This window comes from Protopterus annectens, chromosome 13.part0, assembly GCF_019279795.1.
Source record: "Protopterus annectens isolate FY-2018-M chromosome 13.part0, PAN1.0, whole genome shotgun sequence".
Lineage (NCBI taxonomy): Eukaryota > Metazoa > Chordata > Ceratodontiformes > Protopteridae > Protopterus > Protopterus annectens.
In genome coordinates, this window is record NC_056747.1 from 761,459,756 (window position 1) to 761,485,046 (window position 25,291).

At 37.9% G+C, this 25,291-nt stretch overlaps 1 protein-coding gene across 2 annotated transcripts in view; it reads left to right on the forward strand.

The window, feature by feature from the left end:
• Positions 1-25,291, forward strand: part of ANKRD13B (ankyrin repeat domain 13B) — a 1,471,566-nt gene that overhangs the window by 1,294,113 nt on the left and 152,162 nt on the right. For both annotated transcript variants that reach the window (XM_044054460.1, XM_044054461.1), the window contains one exon: positions 19,311-19,441. In XM_044054460.1, the coding sequence (XP_043910395.1) occupies positions 19,311-19,441 (131 nt within the window). The remainder of the gene's footprint in view (positions 1-19,310; positions 19,442-25,291) is intronic.

The following is a 25,291-nucleotide window of genomic DNA, read 5'->3' on the forward strand; positions in this document are numbered from 1 at the left end:
CGAATACTTTCTCTGCATCAAAGACCTACCAACAACAGTGGTATGTTCTTGCATCATCATTATTCTATTAATGTTGTAAAATGTTTGCCTTCCCTCCACAAAACCACATTGATCCATATCTATCAATTTTGGCATCACCTTTGCCATTGTTTTAGCCATTATAGACATAAACACTTTATAATCATGGTTTAGAATTGAAATGGGCCTTTATGAAGCTGGATCTGATGGGTCTTTACCATTGTTAAGCATTGCAGCCACCACAGCTTTCTTCCAGGATGGTGGTGTTTCTCCTCTTGTTAAAATATTGTTAAACAAAACCTTCCAGATGTTTAGCACTTTCTTCAAGCTTCCATGGGAATACCACCTATTCCTGGAGGTGTTCCTTTAGATTGATTATACATCACCATCTTTATCTCATCTCCCCCTATCCTAACTGTTACTAATTGAGTCTCATCTACCTCTAACCTTGGCATATTTAATTATTCTACAAACGTTCCCATTTAGTACTTTTCTTGATTTCCACATTTCTCTGCTTTATATAGATTTTCATAAAATTTCCATAATATTTCTAAGATCTTGCTATGATCTCTGATTATTTTCCTTGTTATAAGCTCCCTACACTTGGCAATGACCTTTTCTTCTTTCTGTTGCATTAGCCATTTCTAAAAGCTTTTGTACTCTGGAGTTATCAAAAAACACTTACTTAACAGCACTCTTAGTAACCTCATGAACATTATCAAGGTAGTCCCTTATTATCTGTTTAGCACTCTGCAGTTGTTCCTCTTCAAGTTCTGTGAGAGTCTACTCATTCTGCAATACTTTAACCTTTGTCAGCCCCGTTAAATAATTCTGATTACTTCTTAACCATACCACTTTTCTTTCATTTCTAACTTGTTTTTAAACTCCAGTTTCATTTTATCCCACTCCCTAGCTATGTTTTCTGAATCATTTTCAATCTTCTCTAATAACTCCCAAATAATTTTCACTACTTATTCTTTAAATTCCTCTCTGTTTAACATATAGGTGAGGAAACACCAGTGTCTCATTTATTTTAGTTATTACTGACATGCATTCTGAAATAGTTATTGGATGTGTATCAAAACTCTGAATTAAATGCACATGTTCCTATGAAATATAACTTCTGTCGAGCCTAGCCCAGTTTTTGCACCTTGGAGAATAATATGTAAATTCTCTCTGAGCTCCTCCTACTCTGTTCATATCTTCCGTACCAAAAATTTTCATAAATTTCTTCAAATATCTACCCTCTTTTGTTATATTTTCCCTTCTAGGTTTCCCAGATACATCTTCACTGTTGCAAATCAAATTACAGTCTCCACCTATAAATAATATTCCCTCCTGAAAGCTGATTATTATTCCCAGAATTTTCTTATAGGATCATAGGAGGTTACTAAGCTATTGGCCCTGGGGCCCTTATAAGCCTAGCTAAGAGTTTAGCCCATTTTTAGACAAGCCAGCACCCAAAGCCCCATGTCCAGCAGGGACACAGGTGGAATCCCAGGGGTGTATTTTATGTTTCCCATCCAGTTATCAAAGTTACGCTTAAAAAGGAATAATGAAGTAGTCTGCTTGATGTGACTATTCCACAGCTGGGGGAGTCTCTGGAACACAAATCTGTCCCACAAACAAGTCCTATTGAGATCACAGACCAGGTTGAGGTCACGCATACAGGTTGCTTGAGTGGAGCTTGACTTGTGGATATGCAGCAGTTCCATCAAGGCAGGGTCTGAGATTGCTTTATATGCCAAACACCCTGAGGAGTCTGTATGAAACTGAGTATAGGCATAGGGCTTTTAGCCTGTCTGTGTAGGATAAATGTTTGAGGCCCTGGATTCTCCTGGTGAAGAACCTCTGTGGTCTTTCCTACTGCTGCATGTGCTTTGCAAGGTACATGCAGAAGGGGGCGTTGTACTCAATAAGTGGCCTTATAAGGAAAGATTACATTGATGTTATGACCTGTTTGTCCCTTGAAGAGATACCCTTACTTATGAGGTGGGCCATGTAGAAAGCTTTCAATTCAGTGGAAGCAACATCATGGTCAAAAGTCAGGTTGCTATCAACCTGGGTGCCCAAATCCCTCACTATTGATTGTGTACTTAGGACATTGTGATTAATGTGATAATATGTGGGAATGTCATTCTCCCCAAAGGGGGTGATAGTGCATTTTTTGGCATTCAGCTTGAGGCTATGTTTCTGGCACCAGTCATTTGTTTGGGTGAGACCTCCTTGGAAGACGTCCACATCACTTTGGGAATTGATGACTGCACCCAGCTTGCAATCATCTGCAAACTTGGTCAGCCATAGTCCACTGGTTTTGGCCTGCACCTTAGAGAAGTATATCCCAAATAACAGAGGCCCTAAGACTGATCCTTGAGGTACGCCACTTATTACGGGTGTACTGCTTGAGGTGGCTTCCCCTATTTTGGTTAGGTGGGTTCTATCAGTGAGCCAGTTTGCTACCCATCTGGTAACATATGGATTGATGCCTAGTTGAGAGAGTTTATCTACTATGCCTGAGTGGGGAATAGTGTAGAAGGCTTTGGCCAGGTCAAGGAAGGTGGTGTGCACCTTCTTCCCCTCATCCATGGCTTTGGTGACTGTCTCAAAGACGTCAACCAGATTTAACAGACCACCCCCTGACAAAGACAAATTGTATGGGGTCAAGTGTTTGAAGGTTGCCAATGTCCCTGTTAATGAGGTCCAATCCATTCCAAGGCCTTGCAGATCAGGCTAGTTAGGCTGATGGGTCTATAATTTCCTGTATCAGTGGATGCTCCACCTTTGTGTAAAGTGATGACAGTGGCTGTCCTCCACTTGGCTGGGACAAAGCTGGTACTCAGACCTTGGTTGAAGAGGGTGCCTAACGGTGCTGCAAGTTCATGTAGGATGCAGCCAGGGAAGTTATTGGGTCCCATGGAGGCTGTATTTTTTGCCTTTGAGAGGGCAGTGATGACCCGTTCCCTAGAGATAAGGAGTGGGGGGGAGGTACTGGGGATGTCCTGATTTACTGATGGGGGGGGAGAAGTTTTCACTGAATCTGTCAGCGAGTAGATTGGCTATATCTACAGTATTTGTGTATGTGGTGTCCTTGACTACCAGTTCTGAACAGATTTGGGTGCTTCCTTTGAGTTTTTCGGACATATGTGAAGAAGGCCTTATGATTGTTTAAGTAGATGTGACCAATTTGGACTCAAAGCTGGCTTTAGAAACTTTAGAGGATTTCACTAATACTCTTATTTGCTTATTCAGGCTAAGGAGAGATTGCTTCCAGTTAGGCACCTGCTTCTTCTTGGTCCTGGACAGTAATTTTTTCCTTTTGTTATATAGTTTATTTATTGCAGATGTCCACGAGACAGGTTTATTCTTTCTTGCTGAGGATGATTTTGTCCTGTCGGGAATTCCTGATTCAGTGTATCTATATAAATGCTAGGATAGTACTTTGGTGTAGATTTGGACATTGGTACCAATTCCTACACTGGAGGAGGGGGCTGCAAAGCTGTTTATACCAATCATCAGGAGGTTGAAATCAGCTTTGGAGAAGTTTTTCTGTTTGACCCTAGCTAGAGGGGGGTCAGGGTAGATGATGACTTCAAAAGTGACCACTTTATGGTTGGATCTTACCAGTGAGGATGACACTGTAGGGGTGCTGCATGTTGGTTAATATGTCATGTCTTACAAGATTTTTTGTTTAAATGAAACCACTCAAAAAAACACTTTCAAGCAAAAGTTCTAAATTTTCTAAACTTTGTTGTATACTTGAGAGACATGTATATGTGATCCCATTGTTTCATTGTGAATTGCTTATCCAGTCTCTCTTCCCAATTTTTTCTAACCTCCTCTGATTGATTCCTATAGTTATCGTGCAATATTTTATATGACCTACTAATTATTGCCTTTTTTAACAGCAGCTTTTGTCCCAGTTCAACTAAAAACTCTACCAGAACAGGTCTTTCACTTCCTCTATCCCTTTCTTGTTGCCTATACACTGACATCAATCCCTGATAGGAAATGAAGTTTCTAACCTGCAGTGCAAATGTCTTTCTGGCCTGTTCCCATTCTATTTCCCTTCCTTTTCTAGTTATTTCCTCCCAAAACCTTGGTTCCTTTGCCAGTTTCCTTTAATAAATTCCACCTCCTCTTACCTATTTTATGTACCCTTAAAGTCATTGTTTTCAGCAAAATATCCTTTCTACATTCTCATGTTGGTTTAGTTCCTAGAATACTGTCTGATTCTTTACAAATATAATATTTTCTATGGCTGTTTTTATTTTGCATAAGGATCCAAAATCCCACTCTCTCTCTTTATTTCTTGAATATCCTCCCTGTTTCATCATCACCCCTTTCCACTTTAATTACAGCTTTCTCCTTGTGTTATATATATAAGCCTGAAGTGTATAGCTCTAAAATATCCCTTCAACTCCAGTAATCCTAAACCAACTTGTTCTGTTGGAAGGATCAACTTTTCCCACTTGATGCTTGTCATGTTTTCCACCCAGAGAAATTTCTTCACCTCTTTATAATTGTCGTCCACAGCTTCTCCTCTGGTTTACAAAAATATGCCTGACCTGTATAGAAAAATAAAGGGAGCATAAACATTTTCACTCCTTATATCTTGCTATCTATATCTATAAACAACTGCTTCCAGTTTCTCAGTTTTTGCATTGTCTTTTGTTTAGTCTCTTCCCATATATCTTTACCTGCCATAACAGAATTGTTTTTAATCCATACTCTTAAATACTTCATTTTATCATGTTCCCATAAATATGGATATTGCTGGACCAATTCACTTGGAGGTGTATAGTTTATAGCTATAGTCTTTGTTTTATATTGATTAATTTTATATCCCAAAAAGACTTAAAACTGTCACAAGATGTTCCACAACACTGAGATGCCCTTTCCTAGTTTTTATCAGGTACAAAGTAATATTATCTGCAAATAAAGCCAACTTTTCTTGATTACCATACTAATGATATCCTTGAATTTCTGAATCCCTTATTTTCTTTGCTAATAGCTCTAAATATAAAACAAATAAAGGAGAAAGAGGACACCCCTGCCTGGTTCCTCTGTTCAGACACAAATTTTCAGACAGGAATCCTCACACTTTTATTTTTTTTACCTCCAATCCCTCATATATCCTCCTAATTAACCTTATTTTTGTATCAGGAAATGTAAATGCTTCCATTGCGCTACCCATAAAACCTCATCTTACTCTGTTGAATGCTTCCTCTGTAGCAAGACCCACCAACAACAGCAGTATTTTCTTATACTCTGCTTCCATCTATCATCATTGTTCTACTAATGTTGTTGTCAAATGTTTGCCTCCCTGCACAAAACCACATTGAGTCATATTTATCAGTTTTGGCAACATCTTTGCCATGTGTTTAACTATTATAGACACTTTGTGATCATGGCTTAACATTGAAATGGGCCTATATGAAGCTGGGTCTGATGTTCCTTTACCATCTTTAGGTATTACAGATACCACTGCTTTCTTACAGGATGTTTGTGCTTCCTCTCATTTAAAAATACTGTTAAACAAAACCTTCCATATGTTTATTACTTTCTCCCCTTCTAGCTTCCAAACCTTCACAGGAGTACCATCTATTTCTGAAGATATTTCTGCAGATTGATAGTACATCACCATTTTATCTCATCTCCTCCTATTTTAACTGTTAATTGTTGAGTCTAATCTACCTCTAACCTTGGCATACTTAAAAGTCTTCCACAAATATTTCTATTTGTGCTCCTTCTTGATTTCTACATTTGACTGCTTTATACAAATTTTCATAAAACTTCTGAAATACCTCTAATACTTCTACAGGATCCTCGTTATTTTTCTTGTTATAGGCTCTCTTAGTTTAGCAACTCCTCTTTCTAACATGAAAACCTTTCTACTTTCTGTTGCCTAAGTCATTGTACTGAAAGTTTTTTTTCCCCTGGAGTTATCCAAGAAAAAGCAGTTGCTTAACAGCCATCTTTCTAAACCCCTGCATATTATCCAGATACTCCCTTATTTTCTCTTTAGCACTCTGCAGTTAATCCTTTTCTTCTTCTGTGAGATTCATCTTATTCTGCAATACTTTAACCTTTGTCAGCCCCACTAAATAATTCTTGTTACTTCTTAAGTATATCTCTTTTCCTTTTATTTCTACCCTATTTTAAACTCGTCTTTCATTTTATCCCACTTACTAGCTATAACTTGTGAATACACTTCTATCTTCCCTAATAAATGTAAAGTAATTTCCACTACTTCTTCCTTAAATTCATTTTTTTAACAGGTAGGCAGGGAAGTGCCAGTGTCTCATTTTTACTTCATCACCCTGCATTTTTATCTGTTGTTATTGGCACGTGATTGGAAATAGTTATTGGATGTGTATTGAAGCTTTCAATTAAATGCACATGTCCCAGTGAAATATCATTTCTGTCTAATATAGCTCCATTATTGTACCTTGGGGAATAATATGTAAATTCTCTCCAAGTGCCTACCACTGAATTCTTATCTTCCATACCAAATATTTTCATAAATTTCTTCATAAATCAATGGACATTTGTTATATTTCCCCTTCTAGGTCCACCAGATTTATAATCACTATTGTAATTCAAATTCCAGTCCCTACCTATGAGTAATATTCCCTGCTGAAAGATGATTATTTCTCCCCAAATTTTCTTAAGCTCCATAATATTAGTTTTAGATGGTGTAATCTTTATCCCTTGCCAGTATCCCCTTTCTACTACAACTCTACCATTATTATCTTTTTCTCCCTCCTCTATCACTTTTGGAACTCATCTAGGAGTTAGCACAAGTACTCCCCTTTTCTTTTGTCCTGATACTCGGCTGAATATTCCTCCTGAAATACTTTCTTTATGAAAATTCACATGCACACTTTTTTCCAAACATGTCTCCTATAGTGTTTCTATTTACACTCTGCATTCTTTATATAATTGTATACTTTTTTCTGTTGTCTACAACTGTGAGACCATTCATGTTCCAGAATAATATGGATATTGTAGACAATATGATAAGAAGTTATTATTCCCACCTATTATATATGACATCTTTTTTTAAAATGTCTATTTCCAGATTTTGTGTTACATGCTCCCACCAATGTTTGGCAGGTTGATCGTTAATGCTATTGTTTCTTGTCATCTCCATTTGAACCTGTGTCACATTTTGCTTGACATTCTGTTTTAATGAAAACCCTAAAGAAAAAAAAAACACCATAGAATAGCCCCCATAACCTATTATGAACATAAAATAAACACAAAAAGCTATATACATTTTCAAATAATGAAGTTTAACCCTCCTGATAAGGACAACTGTCCCAAATCAACAGCTGCACAAGCATGCATCACTTAAACCTAAATTTAAGATTATCCATACTACGAAGCATGTTACAGACTGTGCTCCTACTTATACTAATTAGTGTCTGTTCTTATCCTATCTGTATTCTCCTTCCAAAAGTGAAAAACAATGTCTATGCATTCAGAAAACATCAATATTAGCCTTAAAATGCTCTGAAAACATAAGAACAAAATGTACAGCTGCCCTCAGCTGCAGTTTTTCCAATTCACACTGATCATTTATCTGCTAAAGGAAAACTTTTCATTATATTCAGTCTTCTCTTATTTACTAGGTTACACAAAAATGTTTTTAAATTAAGCCAAGGGTCTTAATCCAGACATTCACCTATGCAAAAGTAAGAGAAAACATAGCAGCTCTACATATATTACAATATGGGCACTTTTACACCTCATCCTCCACCTCAACAGCCCAAGAATACAGCATATTAACTTAAACACATTTTTGTCCAGCCTTTCTTCTCTTTTTACACTGTAATGCCTGCATTTCTTAAAAATAAAAAGAGAAGAAAAAAGGCACATTTACTTTAGTATCTTTATTTTCACATGCAACAATTACTGAAATGCTTTACTATATATCTGCAATTTATATCATGAAATGTTTTATACAAATACTGTTAAAAACAAAAATTCTTCTACTTACAGTTATTTTTTCCCCTTTTAGTGTCCTCCCACAAATTAGTGACATGAAGTGGGATATATAATTTTCAGTCCATTCACAAGTTTAACAAACTCAACAAAAGTCCAGCCTTTCCACTTTTTCTTATAAAACCATACTTCACAAATTTGATTGATGCTTTATAATCTCACATTTATTCACTAATTTCACTGGTGTTGGTCTTCTTGTTCATCTGCATCTCCCAATCAGAGACTCTGGTTGAAATCCAAGGTACTTCTGAGTCTTCTAGTCAACTCCTGTGCTTTTTTTCTAACTATCAAGCAGTTTACTTTAGAACACTGGAAATAGTTTCACTGGCAAAGTCTCTGTATGAACTTTATTATTAGAAGAATGATAAGCACAGCCCCCTTCTGTTTGATGGGGTTCTGCATCAAAAATGACTTTCATTTTCAGGGAAAAATATTCTGAAGACACAGATGAATAAAGGAGCTTGAATCTCATACCTGCCTCTCAATATTCCCTGATTGCTGGGATAAATTTGCTTCTCTTCTGCCTGGTGTGGTGTGAATAATCATTTTCCACAAAACTCTACTGTCTCCATTTTTAATACTTTGCCATTCTGCCAGTTTTTCCAGGATCAACTATTTCTGCTAATATGATTGCATCTTTACTAATACAGGTCTTAGCTGCTTTCTCATGGCCAAGTTTGGAGCGTACACATAATGTGACCTTTCAATTAAGAAATCCAGCTGTAGAGTATCGGTCTAGTTATGTATCTGTGCTTATTTGTGCTTTATTAAAATTAATACAGTCTGCTCCTTCCAGTTTCTCTAGTACAGCAGAAAATCCCAGATTTTCTCTGAGTACTGTGTCCTCTAACTCTACCATTTTTGAAACAGCTCTTCTTGAGCAGTCTCATACTCAACCAGCCTTTTTTTCATTTCAACCTCTGAGCTTCTGCAGTTTTATCAACTCATCTGAATACCTGTTTAAAGTGTCTTCCATTTTTTCCAGCCTTTTGTTATTTTAGTTGATATACACCTTCATGGCTCTTTATTTTAATCAGCTCTGAACACATTTGATTTCTTTTTTCCTTATAGATTACTGGAAGCCATGTCATGCACCAAAGCTGAAGCTTGAACTGTTTTTTGATGAGCAGCTGTAGGATTCTTCCCAGTCAGTGTTTTCTATTCACCCTTTGTAGTTTATTTTCTTTCTGGAACTCTAAGATTCTTCTTTGCTGGCATCCAGGCAGTATACTTACTAGCCAGTAAATGAATTTACTAAAACTGGCAGAATTACTGGCCCCTAACTCTCAGTTTCTTTTTACACATGGGGAGAGTTGAAATTAATGTATTGACTAGGGTGCTGCCATCTTGTAAGTACCCTGTGTAAATTTTGATAAGATGTGAGATTTACTATACTAAGAGGAGGGGGAAAGATTACAGCGTGATACAGAAAAGCATTTTGTTGTGCAGCTAGGAGGTAAGGAGTGCAGCTTGGTGTTAAGTCTTTTTTCTGTAGATATTATATTGTTCTGCTTGGTTTGACCAGAAGCTATTCCATTAAACCTACTGTACTGCTGTTTTTTTTTCTTATTTGTGATTTCTGTTTCATTTACTTAGAACTAGAATTATCTTGTAAGAGAAGGAATAACGGCTGGTGTTCTGGGTGTCTACTTACACAGGCATAAAAGTTAACTAGTTTTCTAATTAGCTGTTAGATTTTTGTTTCAGAAGCTGTTGTATCACTTTGCTTTCAGCTTCTATTCTTATTTTGGCTGGGCTGCTCTAAGAATCACAGTGAGCAGTAGCTGGACTCAGTACACTGCACAGTCACAAGTCATTGGCTTTAAAATTTGATTATAACCTCTGTCACCCATACATTCTACCAAGATTTCCATTTAAAATTGCACAGTTGTTCAGTCTTTAACTTAGCATTGCACAGAAGCATCTGTGATGGACCAAGCTGCACTCTCCATCTCCTAGCTGCTTGATAAAATGCTTTTCTTTGCTGTGTTACAGTCTTTCCCCTTCTTCTAGTACAGTAATGCTTAGTACTTATTAGCATTTTGCTGCTATAAATTGGACTGATAGTAAAACAGATTAAGTTCTGTGAATCCCAATTTACTGGCAGTCCTGATGCTATGAAGAATAGATGCATCTCTATAAATCCCAGTCTATTGGTTAATCGTTCTGCTACATATAAAAATCTCAGCTCACTAGTGCCTTTCTATTAGGCAGGATATTAAGGCCTAATATAGATAAATAGATAAAACTGTCTACTTTGCTTACTGTGTATTAGCTTGCCTGCTGTATACCTTGTATAGTAGTTTCTGGAACTATGAGACTGCATGCAGTCCTTAAATCATTGGTTTCCAGCTTGTTAGCATTACGCATACTGAGAAAGTGCACAAACTGCCTCATGTTTACTGACAGCCACTTATGTTACCACACAGTGACTCTACATGTGAGAGGTATAAATACATACTAAATTTGGAGGCTAGGCTTTCTTTACTCCTTCCTCATTAGAACTATAATATAATATTTAATGCACCATTTAGCATGTATCTGTCCAAACACATGATCCAACCTGAAAAACCCTAGTTTTCCCAGTAAGAAATCAAAGGCCCAATTTCTATGAGCTATACAGAGCACCTATCTTTCTTTTGTATCTCATTTAGATCCCTATGAGTTGACCTCTGCCTAGCCTACAAGACCTTAAATGAAGCTATACTGTATGACCTCCTACATGTTCATAAATCCTGTAGCACAATGAACACCTACTCAAAAGCCCTAAATCTTCACCACAGCACAAACTGAACAAGGTAGCAGGATAGATATTTCACCCAAATAATTTCTGTCCTCTGTGATAGTCTCCCCTTCACATTACCCAAAGATACTCCCCTGCCCTTTTTGAACAAAACCTAGGTGAATGGATGAGTAACCATAAGTAATTCCCCGAAGTTTGGCCCCTCAATCCCTTATGTAAAACAGGAACAAACAGAGAAAATTGCAGTGGCTAGGCTACTAATGATCTGCCCAATAAACTGCCCAGCAATGACCTACGTACCTATGAATCTACACTGTTAAAAATACTCGTAGACATACTTGTATATAAAATGTATTTGATGCACTTTACGTAAGGACTATATTGGTCCTTATGTAAAATGCATCAAATACATTTTATATACAAGGCACTCTTTCTCCTTTCCACTGTTACATGCAGCCTCTCTATGTCTTGAGGGCTCAGAGCACCCCATGCACTTGTAACTGCCTCTCAGTTTGCACCCTGCATGTGTAATTCCCTTTATTTGCATTGCATGTTTGTAAATCACATTATGTAGCTTAAGCACTATTGAGCAGTATAGGACAGTGATGAATAGCAGAGTGGAATCACAGTGTGCTTCACATTTGTATTTCAGTGTATACAGGTGGTACATTGTGTTGTAAAAGTGTTACTCATGAATATGTGGGGAATGTGACTGTTTCAGTAGTTTAGGGCAGCAACCACATCTTGGTAAATAAGCTGAGCAATGCATCAGTATCTTAAATCTTTTAGAATCTGTCCATCTGGAGATGAGGTAATGCTGTGTTTTATATACTCATATATTAAAATATTCTGCATGGGTCTTACAATGCTAATGGCATGTGATATTTATAGCAAGAGGTCATTATAACAAAGTTAGTAAAGAAATGTTTTTAATGTTTTTTGGAAGGAAAATTGTAATGGCTCCTTATATTAAGGGACTCCTGTGGTTTATACATGCTGTCAAGCAGCAGAAAAAACATCTTTCTATAAGTTTGTCAAACTATACTTTGACAAGATAACTTTTAGAAATGTCTTCTGACTCACTTTCAAAGTGAAGAACTGAAGAGTGAATGGTGTATTTGATAATGACAGATGGTATTAATGTTTTTTTAAAGATGTAATTTCAGCAAGAAGAAAACAAAGCATACGTAGATAACTTTTCTAATAAAAGTAAATTTGATGTAAAAAAGATATAGTGTGTGTGTGTGTGTGTGTGTGTGTGTGTGTGTGTGTGTGTGTGTGTGTGTGTGTGTGTGTGTGTGTGTGTGCAAATTGGTCTAACAAAAAAGAAGCAACATATTCACCTTTGATGTAAACTGACTGAAGAATGGAAATAAATATAGGCAGTCAGAGCTCAGAGAACTATCCTGGTATTTGCTTGCTTTTTTTTTTTTTTCCCGGCCTCCACTGAAAAAAAATGGTGTCTGGGCCCAGTGGACTTCCCTTGCCATAAAACTGGAAATAAATAAAATAAATAAATAAATAAATAGGGATCCTTGGGGAAACATTTGTACAGGGAAACATTATGCCTTATATACTTCTGTCTGGCATTCAGCAGGCTGCCAGTTTCTTACTTTGGGGGAAGAAATGAACAGTGCTGGGGAAGAATACTGGATGTGAGGAAAAAATTAAATGTAGTGGATTCAAAAATGGAGTTGTATAGTAACTGCTTAATGCAACTGATTCACAGTAATTAAACTGGCAGTAAGGTAGATGGACTGGGCTGTACAGGGAATGGCACTGGTAGGAAAAATTAGATATCTGTTTATATCTGTATATCAATGATAATGTTGCACATGGAGTAGTGTGCATTTTTGGATTAAAGAGAGAAGCAGGACAGAGTTTCACTATGCTAACCAAATTTTGGGGCCATTGGAGCATATCTTCTGTGACTCAAGACACTGAAGATACACCATTCACTATGGACTGAGAAAGGGAGTAGACTGGAAGTATACAAAGATATTTTCAAAATACAAATGGAAGTAACCAGAACAAGTTACTAGGAATTATTAAATGTGAAAAAAGTTCAAGAACATAGGCACATGAGAGGAAATTAATCTGTGGACAGAAAAAAAAGAGGGATATAAATAACTCTTACAGAAAGGCTTATAAAGCCATACAATGTTCTACAGATTGTATAGTACAGAACTAAAACATTCAAAATCCATCCCTTTGGTTTGGACAGGACATTAGCTAATATCAGCCAGGGCTGGATCCAGCACAAGATGACCTAGGCAGCTGCCTAGGGCACAGTGCTGGGTGGGTGTCCTTGTCACAATATTAAATAAAAAAAATCAGAATGTTCAGCACATTTTATTTAAAAAGTCCAAATGTTTGACACATTTATTAAAAGTAAATGTCCTTTGAGCCAATGCTGCTCAGGTTCCACATGCACAATGTGAGCCATTGACAAACACTTGAGCATTTGCACCAAGATTTGATTATTGAAAGTAGACTTTACACTGAAATGAGATAATAGAGGTAGCTACAGGATTGCATCTTTGTATGTGTGTGTGTTTGTGTGAAATGCCTTACTTAGGGTATACTGTCTAGTTAAGTGTCTCACTCACAGACAAACTCTGAATTTTAGCTGTCAGACACAAAAGCCTTAACCCTCCATACCCACTGACAGACCTCCATTAACAACTTCTTTTTTTTCTTCTTTTTTGTAATCTGAGGATTATAGTCAGTGAATGTTAGTCATTAAAGTTCTGTAGTTTTGTGGCTGACAAATTAAGTGCTGAAGCAAAATCTGTTGTTCTTTTAACTTTTTGAGCGATTTAGAGTAGTCTGCTCTTATCTGTCTCCAGTTTTGCAGAGCATCTCTGGTTTTACCTCATATTTATGCACTGTCCTTGAGCAAGTCACTTAATGAGACAGTGCTCTGTGACAGCTGAAAATTTGGGCTAAGCTCCTCAGTGGTCCCCCTAGGCCGTGAGCTTACTAATGACTTCTGAACCAGAGTCCTTATAGTGTAAAGGAAGGAAACTAATTTTAGTAAACGGGAGCTTTATCATATGTTGCTGTTAGATTTGGGATGCATCTCTAGGCTTGAAAAGGCCCTTGTGGTTGTTAGCCTAGCACACACCAATGAACCTCTAAGCCATGTTCTTGGGATGTGATCCTTGGTTTCCTTGTTTTTTTGAATGAAATAAAACCTTGTTTGAAATGCTGTGGTCTTTCACTGCTTTTCTGTGATTCTTGGAGTGTATTTGGTTCTTTTGAATGTTAACAGTGTGTTTATTGTTTAGCTGAGAGTAAATTAGGCAGCATAAAGCTTATGAGTTTAATGTTAATATTTTAACTATGAATACATTTTAATTTAGCTTGTTTTTTACAGGTACACAGGTGTGAAATGTGCTGTCATTGGGCTATAACAGTGTGTCTACCACTTGTAAATGAGTAAGACTAAGAATTAAAGAACTGCTTCGTATATATTGCATGGTCATTTGGCTACAACAGTGTATTTAGCACTTAGTGTAGATGAGTAAGATTATGAATTAACGAACTGCTTCATATATTTCATGGTTTGATTCCCTCAGCCTTCAGCTGTCTTCTAGGTGACTCTGCCAAGTTACTTCACCAGACATTACTCCTAGGCTGCTCCTGAAAGGGACACTTGTGTCCAGTGAGTTGTTCCAGTCTGTTAGCAAATATGTTACACATTTGTCTTTTGAATTCCTGCACCCTTCACATAGAAGATAATTACAACTTCACTGTATGTTATTTGAATATGAATCTAAGCATGCCTCTTGTAGTTTAATGAGTTGCCAATTGCATTTTCACTAAATGTGACTTTCAAGGGAAGATAAGTTTACTGTTTCCCTTTCAGTTTGTGTGTGTGTGTTTTAGTGTTTTTGTTTCTATAAAATTTGAAATAAAAGTTTTAAGTGAACTCCAAATCTGTGTGATAAGTATTAAAGTTAAGAAGAAAATAGAATGTACACTACATGTACTGTAAATTTCATAGGTTTAAACTGTATTTACGGTAATGGGGAGAGACAGCTAAGTAATGGGATGCTAGTATGGCTGGCAGGGCCCTGATTCATTACACTACATTGGACCCTATTTGACCACTATCCAATGCTGTAGACTTTGGAGTTATTTACTCCAACAATACACAGTATTATTAGCCATTCAAGTAGGTCAGACATGTACTGAGTGATGTCTGAGGGGATAGCTGTTCTTGATGACAGATTAGGTACAGGGTTGTCAAAAATGAGATTTAGGTGTCCTGCAAGCATGTAAGTCCCCCTTCCAGAAACAATAAGCTGTATGCAGTAATATTTCTGATTTTTGTATGACTTGTGGGTAGTTGAACAAAAGCTACTCCTGCATTTATGTTGTCTTTAATTATGTAGCTTGATTCATTGCAATAAAGAATGAATTACTTCATTAATAGGTCTGGCTTGTGTAATGCAGTGTACACGTTGAATTTTAGTAGTATATTTTTGCATTACCTTCATTATAGCCTCCAGCACTGCAAGTGCAGGTCACATAGTATGCATTATTTGGACTGATGATCATAACCATCTGATCTTCAGCATTCATTATGTTCTCATTGCTGCATATTACTATGATACAGTCTTCTCTACAAAGATCAGATTGCAAAAGATTTCTTCGTTTAGTTAAAAGCTGTTACTCTGGCAGTTACCACCACAGAGAACTAAAGCTCCAACATCACAATGAGCTGCTTTTTAACCAGTGCTTTGGAGCAATTGGGAATTTGAGCTGGGCTCTTTAATGGTCTCCAGGCCAGCATGCTTAGCAACTATGAGCCTGTTGTCATTGTTTGTCAGCCATTCCCTATTGCATAGCTCATCTAGTTCTGGAAATATTATGGAAATATCACCAGCACATTTTTAATGCAACATAGACAAATTTATTCTTCAGCACCAGCAGGCACTACATTTGTAGATGAAGTACTGAAATGCAAAGTTGCTTGCCAGCAGCAACTTCTGCATTAGTAATAGTTCTCTTTAATGTGGAATTAATCAGTTGACTCTTACTTCTGCAGAGATTCTGCATATTGACTTAGCATATGTTATCAGGTGGTTAATATTTCTTACACTCTCATGAATACTCTTTTATTTAAAGTGTGCTACACATGGTTGGATCTTATGATATTATGCTATGTAATTCATCCAAAGATAACAATAAAGTACATGTGATTTATTTCTTTAAAACAGTAAGGAGTGTACATAGTTGACAAAGTGGATATAACTGCTGGTGGGGGTGGGGGGCTCTCTGTGGATGAAAGTACCTTATGCTCTTATCATGTGGGCATTTTGAAATGGGCTTCACTCTTATTTACAGGACGTGTGTGTGTGTGTGTGTGTGTGTGTGTGTGTGTGTGTGTGTGTGTGTGTGTGTGTGTGTGTGTGTGCGTGTGTGTATTAATTTGGAATACATTAGCTACTCTCTGTGTGAAAAAAATATGTGACTGGTCATTATTTTTATTAGTATTTTTTGATATAGACATCTGAGAAGGATGCAGTCAACAATGCAGCTATAATTGCTTGGTTTGAAAGATGTCTGTGAATAAAAATGACTGACGCTGCTGAGCTGATAAGGTTAAAAAGTCTTTAGTCCATCTTTGCAGGACTAGTGTGCATTTGTATAAAACAAATTGGAATACTTTACTGTGGCCATTTTTATGATAACAGAATTATGAACAGAAAATATAATTCAAAACAGGAAGGTGAATCAAAGAATACGTGCATTTATGAGTGGTCCTAAAAATGTGTGCTGGGGGAACCATGGTTTGAAAACAGCCCGGGAACCATGTTAGGCTTAATCCATCATTGGCAAGATACATTTTGAATGAACGTGAGCTTCAAGGGAAGAGGAATTTACTGTTGCTCATGCTAAGTCTGTTTTCAGTGTAAGACTGTTTTGTTTGGCAAATGGCCATAAGTGTTTATGCTATAACATTTAAAACAAATTTTAAAGTATATCCAAATCACTGTAATTATTGCACACCAACAAATTCAAACGGTGTTTATGGTAAATGGGAAGAGATTAATAAGCATGTAAGCAAGTAATAAGGCACTAGAATGATTTCTGGTGGAGGGGGGGGGCTGGTCAGTCAGCCTATCTAGTACCCCATTTGATCTTAACCTGGCTTTGATGTTTGTAGTAACCTGAGATCTATTAATTCATAGGTAAGTACTAGGCTAGCTGCTCTTGCTGGTCATTTTAAGCCTAGCCAGTTTCCCTTTTTGTGCTTGAAATAACCTGTCCCATTTGGTTATAGAGTGGTCTTATTCATCACATGGTCAATAATTATAAATTATCCCTAATGAGAAAAACTGGGATCATACCATAGCTAATTTGAGATGACTCATGCATAGGATAAAACATTTTGGAGCTGTCACTGTCCATTAGTAGTACATGGGAATGTCCTGGGGTACATTTTCTGTTTCCCATCCATTGATCTAAGTTGCAGTTGAATATGAACAGGGCTCAATTTGTTTTATGTGGTGTCTTCTGCAAGATATACCTGTCCCTCCAAACCATTCTGTTAATGTTGCAGAAAAGGTGTAGATCCCTAGCCTGAGTAGTTCTGATGCCATTTCACTTGTTGATGTGCAGTAAATCCATCACTAATGGGTTGGAGGATGCCTTGTATGCCAGACACAGGTCACCCTCTTAGCAGTCCATAAGATACTGAGCATATGGTAGGGCTTTTAGTCTCTCCATGTAGGGCATGTTGTTTAGATCTTGCATCCTTTTAGTAAGGTATCTCTGTGGATGTTCCAATTGCTGCATGTGTCTGGACAGATACATGCCAAAGAGAGCATTATATTCAGTGACTGGCCTAATAAGGGCTGAGTAAATGGGGACAATGTCATCCCTAGATTTAGACACAATCCCTTTGTTTATAAGCTGTACAATACAGAAAAACATTCTGACAACATTGTTCAAAAGTTAGGTCACTGTACATATAAGTTTCTAAATCTCAAACAACTGGGTCAAATCTTGGGGAATATTGTCAATGAAGTAGTTTCTTGAGGTAGATGACTTCCCAAAGGATACAGTAATGCATTTTTTGGCATTTAGTATCAGGCCATGATTTTGGCACCAGGTATTTATCTGGGAAAACCTTCCTGTAGGATAGCTAAGTCATTTCAGGACTCAATGACTACTCCTGCTTGCAGTCACTTGCAGATGTAGTCAGCCTGAGCCCTTTGGTATTGGCTTTTACTTCATAAAGGTAGATGCCAAACAGGAGAGGTCCTAGAACAGAACTCTGGGTGTCTCCACTGGTGACTGGTCTCTTTGTGGATAACTTCTCCTATATTTATTATCTGTGTCCTATATGTGAGCCAGTTGGCAATCCAGTGGGTGACAGAGGGGTTTATTCCGAGTTTAACTCCAAGTTTATTTAGCTTTTCTACTATGCCTGAGTGGTGCTGCGGTAGCATTGTCACCTCACAGTAAGACGTTGTCCTGTTCGATTCTCAGCTAAAGTGTCTTCTGTGTGGAGACATGCGTGAATGGGCATACCTTCATTGAAGGTTGTGCATCAGGGATGGCAACTCGGCACGTAAAAATCTACTGCCAATCATTAACAGACCGGAGTTTCGCTGTGGCGACCCCTAACCAGGAAAAGCCGAAAGACACAACAACAACAACTATGCCTGAGTGGGGAATTATGTCTGGCAGTTGGCTTAGAGAAGGAAGGAGCTGTTAAGGAGCTGTTTCCTGTAATCCAGTAGTGCAAGGTTTGATTCCTTCAGCCTCCATTGCCTAACTTAGTGAGTCTGAGCAAGTCACCTAACCAGACACCGCTCCTTGGCTGACTCTGAAAAAGGTCCATGGAGATCAATGCTCTAACCTGGAAAACAAAAGAATTAAAAATAAAATAAAAAGCTTTGGTCAGGTTGAGGAATGTTAGAATCTGTCAGAGGGCTGGGCAGGTGAACAGGGCAGAGTGAACCACTGACAAAGGCCAGGTTATATTTCACATGTGAAGGTCAAGGGACTTACCACTGCTACAGTACCACCTGTGGATGCCAGGGTGAAGGAGCATGTGCAAGTACTTGATGTAAGGGCTAGCATATTAATGCTTGCTGTGTAGTTTAATGGACTTGCATTCCCAAGCCTGAGACAATGCAACCCTGTAGGCTACAACAAAAAGGCCACTGATTGCAGTCCAATGATACTGGTAATCTCCACTGCCCTTTTCTTGTCCTGTTCAAGAAAAAGTTAATTGGGAATAAACAAAGTGAAAGATAAGATAACTTCACTGTCTGAAGTCATTGGTGAGGTGGTGGGGAAGAAAAAAATACAAAAACAAAAAAAAAACAAACAATTAAACTATTCAGTGTCAGAGTGCACATGAACAGGATGAAAGGCTTAATATTATGCAGGATGGTAGCACTAGGGAAGAAAGGAAGAAGGTCAAATGTGAGAAATGAAAGTTCTATATTGTCTTTTGTCATTTTTCTTCTTTCATTGTCATCTTTATAAATACACCATGTGTTTCTTTTCCCTTCAGACCCTCATTACTCAGACATTCAGCCATACTAACCCTACCGCCATCACAGCAGAAGAATATTTTGACCCCAATTTCAACCTTGGCAGCCGAGATGTGGGACGACCCATGGAGCTTACTACCAAAACACAGAAGTAAGAAATAAATTGTTTAACTAAACCGAATATAGTACAAATATACATATCATACAATGTCTGTAACAAGCACCCTAAAATGCAAATTGAAATTCCATGAAAAGTATGTCAGATAATTCAGAGAAAGACTATATCACAGTGAAATTAATTGCATATGTTGTCTGATTTTGGTAAAAGGGGATTCATTCAGGCTTTCTGTTGATACAGTTGTATTAAAGTATACACTACAACTGCTGCTAGTTATGTTACCAGAATGTAGATGTTTATTGGTTTAGCAGCGATACTAGAGTGAAGGTTTTTGTCCACAAAGCTCTTAAATTGAACTTAACTGTCATTAGACTTAACAAGAAAGATGAGTAAGACATCAAAATTAACTCTTTATTTATTTTACGTTTATTTTTATAAATAAAAAAAGTAACTCTCTATTTTAGGTGTGAGTGCACACAATGGCCCTTAAGTTTCCCCCTGTGTAATAGACGTGATACTGATGGCAGAGCCCTCACATCCAGGCTAAGAATGCTATGCGTTCTGCTTAGACTATAAGTTTAATTTTTTGTAGTCCTAAGTCTGAGTACAGCCATCATTTTGACTATTTTGTGGCTGTTTAAGTAATTCACTTAACCAGTGTTCCTGGGTCACCTCTTGTAAGAGGCAGTTGTGATGAATGAGTTTACCTAGATAAAATAACAAAAAGAATTCACATGTATAAGTAAGTAGGCTTGAATGGAAATCCAGAACCTGATCTAACTATAGCAGGAGAACATGTGCCCTTGATCGAGAGTCATGACTGAAAAATAAAACTGTCAGTGTCCTCAATATCTGACAGGAAGGCATCACCACAAGGCTGCACAGTTGAGTCATGAAGAGCATGATGACTTTAGGTGTAAAGGATGATATCAGGGGGAAGTACAAGAAGAATAAAATGTCTGAAATACCTACCAAAACATAAACATGTGAAGCACATATACAGCATCCACAATGAAATACATGTTAAAAGATGCAAATATATGGAGCATGTAAAGCAGTCATAATGAAGTACATGCTAAAACATAAATATATGGAACATGTACAGCATCTACAATAAAATATCTAGGAAAACATGCAGATGTGTCGAAAACTGACAACATCTACAATGAACTACATAGTAAAACATACAAATCTTCAGAACAAGTATGGCATCCACATTGAAATACATAGTAAACATGCAAATGTATGGAACATGTACAGCATCCACAAAGAAACACCTGTTAAAACATATGAATGTATAACATATGTACATCATTCACAGTGAAATACATGATAAATTATATGAGTATATGACCAGCCATAAACAAACTATACAATAGAAGGAGGAAGCTACTACATGATAGAGCAAAATCCCAAAAAGGGAAGGCATCTCTGATCAGTATTAGCAAAAAACTAAGGACACTCATAAAATCGTCAAAGGCCAGCTTCGAGAGAAAAATTGCACAGGACACTAAGGATAATCACAAGGCTTTCTTTAGTTATGTTAGGAACCTGGGAGGGAATTCCCAGATATGCTCAGAATTAGTCCAAAATGACAAAAAATACACTGATCCCACAGACATTGCCAACATCCTAGCTGACAGGTTCAGCGCAAACCCGCCCCACCAAAAGGGCAAATATCTATCCCAGCAGAGTGCTGCCCCCCCGACATCTCAGATGCTCAGGTGGGAGCTGCCCTCTCCAAAGCAAAAAACACAGCATCAATGGGACCAGACGGTGTCCCAGGCTGCGTCCTACATGAACTCCAAGAAGAGCTAAACCCAAACATAAAACTACTGTTCAATCTCAGCCTTACTACAGGATATGTACCCAAAGAGTGGCTTACAGCAACAGTGGTCCCTCTCCACAAAGGTGGTGCCTCAACGGACCCTGGAAACTATCACCCCATAAGCCTGACTAGCTTGGTCTGCAAAGCTATGGAAAGGATCATCATGGACCTCATAAATAAAGATATTGGGGACCTACAGACACTGGATCCTACCCAGTTTGGCTTTGTTAAGGGCAGATCCTGCCTCTTAAACCTGGTTGACTTCTTTGAAACAGTCACCAAGGCCATTAACGAAGGGAAGGTGGTCCACACAGCCTATCTGGACCTCGCAAAAGCCTTCGATACAATACCCCACTCGGGCATTATAGATAAGCTCACCAGCTTAAATATAAACCCTATGTCACTAGATGGGTTGCAAACTGTCTCAAGGACAGAACCCACATGGTTAGAATTGCTGGAGCCATGTCAGACTCCAAACCAGTTACAAGTGGCGTCCCACAAGGCTCAGTCCTGGGACCTCTCTTGTTTGGTATATATTTCTTGGAGGTACAGGCCAACACGGAAGGACTGTGGCTGACCAAGTTCGCAGATGACTGCAAACTGGCCATAATCGACTCTCCAGCCGACACAAGCATCCTCCAAAAGGGCCTCATAGAAACAGACAACTGGTGCCAGAGCCATGGCCTCAAGCTAAATGCCAAAAAGTGTATAGTCATCCCCTTTGGCAAAAACAAAGTGCCCACAAATTACCACATAGGTGGTAATCCATTAAGTACAGAAGAAGTAATTAGGGACCTGGGGACCCAAGTTGATAGCAATCTCTCATTTGACAACCACATGGCCAAAGTGGTTAGAAAAACATTTTATATAGCCCACCTAATCATGAAGGGATTCACATCTAGATTAGGGGAGGTCATCGTGCCTCTTTACTCATCCCTCATCAGGCCCATAATTGAGTACAATGCCCCTTTTGGGATGTACCTTACCAAACACCTGCAGCAACTGGAAAGACCCCAAAAGTACCTCACCAAGAGGATCAAAGGGCTCAAACAGATGCCATATGCTGCCCGGTTAAAGAAACTCCAGCTCTACTCCGTGGCATACCGCCTGCTCAGAGGTGACCTGTGCCTGACATATAAGGCCATGTCCAACCCGGAATTAAGGGACATGCTGCACCTCAAAAAATCCAAACCCCATCGAGCTACACGCTCGAGAGACTTGAACCTCAGCACTGAAATAAATAGGACATGCTGGAGGGACAGATTCATAACCCAGAGGCTTCCTTCACTCTGGAATAAAATCCCAGTCCAGGTTAGGCAGAGTCCCTCATTGACTCTCTTCAAGAGGAATCTTGATGAGTGGATGGGAGATCCTAGGTTTACCCCGGGTATCATTTCTGTGTCACTGTTAGACAGAGGCACAGTATACTAATCTCGAAAAAGGGCATAGCAAAATTAATTTAAAATGGGTGGCAAAAGCAAAACATACTCTGGCTAGGCTTATAAATGCCCTAGGGCAAATAGCCTAGTATGAACCTATGAACCTATGTACACAATCCACAAAGAAATGCAGATTATAATGTGAATGTATGACGAGTAAAACATCTACAATGAATTACATGTTAAAACATGTAAATGTACAGCATACATACAGCATCTACAATGAAATATATGTTAAAATTAATTCACTTCATAATCTTGAAATACTAAAATCTCGAATTTCAGTTTTTCGAGACCATGAAATCGAATCCACACAACACCGAAACACCAAAACCGCGAAATTCAAAACATGTAAAACACAGCACACACCAGACCACACATATACCACAACACCCACATCACAACATAAACAAACTAAACAACAGACGTCCACAAACCTACAATACAAATAAGCAGGGGGGAAGCACCCCTGCACCCCCATGTGAGGGGCTGCACCCCCACACCCCCCTACTTATATATACTAACTCCAAGATCGCACAAACAGTAAACAAAAGCAAACACACACACACACACACACACACACACACACACACACACACACACACACACACACACACATTCACATTCTACAGTCCTTCACACAAACATCACACATATCAGCACACTCACATACACTTAAACTCCCACCCAAAACCCTTACAGAACACTCACTTACCTGACATAACACCTAAATTCACACACCATCCATCACCTAAATCCACACACCATCCACATACAATCCCGGACATTACGTAGCGTAAAGCCATAACCGTGAATTTGAGATATTCAAATTTGCGATTATGCACTTTCACTATTTTCATACTTCAACTTTATAGTCTCGAGATACTGAAATTCGACATTTCAGTATCTAGAGATTATAAAGTGTTTTCGTTAAAACATACAACTGTATGGCACAGGTGAAACATCCACAATGAAATACATGTTTTGTAGGACACTTTTCAAAGATTTTCTTTTCTTTTCCTCCACTGTGGTGTGAGCATGGAGGTGGAATATATTACTTGAAGATAAACAGGGAAAGGAGGCAGATATAAGACATAAGGGGTGTGACAGTAAATAACTGATGGTGGCTAGAAGTCCAGTAAAGCTTGGGTGAAGAATGAGAAAAGATGGAGTTATAAGAATACAGAGTTGTTGTGTGTAGTTTATCTGTGATCCACAGTGACATACATATTAAAACAAACTAATACAATTCATGCACAGCGTCTACACAGAAATGCATGTTAAAACAGATGAATGTATTGAAGAACCATAACTAGGATATCTGGTACCTCAAGTAGATCCCCAAACTGGTGCCCCTCAACTCAAAGTTGGGGTCCAAAAAAAGTCTTTTAAACTTTGCAAAACGTTACAAAAAAATTCTCCTGTAAGTTTAGCAAGCTGCTATTTATAGTTACTAAAATACACAGAGCTTCACCAGTAGCTTAGAATGCAGTGCTAACATTTATTTATGAAGCTACAATATCTTCTTGGCTTCATAGAGCAATGCCAGTAGTGCACTCCATAGCATCGGCACATGCCAGTCATGCTCCCAGGCAGCTTACACTCATAGAAGCTGCTGCCGTTACCCCACCCTAAGTATGATTCAAATGTATGGTGCATGTAAAGCATTCACAATGGAATAGATATTAAAATATATGAATGTACATTACATGTAGACAGCCCATAATGAAATACATAGTAAACATATGAATGCATAGCACATGCACATCATATACAAGAAAATACATGTTGAAACATACAGAAGTACAGCACAAACACAACAGCCAACTGTGAAGTAAGTGCTTGTTAAAACATACAAATATATGGCAAATATAAAACATGCACAATGAAATACATACTAAAATATACAAATGTAAGGCATGGGTACAACATCCACAATGCAATACATATTAAAACATATGTTTATGTGGGAAATGTACAGCATCCACAATAAAATACATGTTAAAATATATGAATATATAGGAACTGTACAACATCCACAATGAAAGACATGTTAACAAGCAACTGCAAAGCACATGCACATAATCCACAATTAAATACATATCAGCTTACATGAATGTATGATAACATACAACACTCACAATGAAATAAATGCTAAAACATACAAATTTCTGGAACAGGTATAACATCCACAGTGTAGTACATCTTATAACATATGAAGATATAGCACGTGTACAGTGTCTACAATGAAATACATGTTAAAATGTGCAATTATAAAGCACATGCACATCCTCCACAGTAATATTCATGCTAAAACATACAACTATTCAGCATATGCACAAAATCCACAATGAAATACATATCAAAACATACAAATGTCCAACATATGTACAATATTCACAGTGAAGCACACGTTAAAGCATAGAAAATTATGGCACATGCACATAACACACAGTTAAACATATTAAAGCAAACAAATGTACAGCATGTGTACAGCATCTACTATGAAGTGCATATAAAAAACAGACATATTGGCAAATATACAATACCCACAATGAAATGCATGTTAAGACAAACAAGTGTATGACATGACACGATTCACAATAAAATACATAT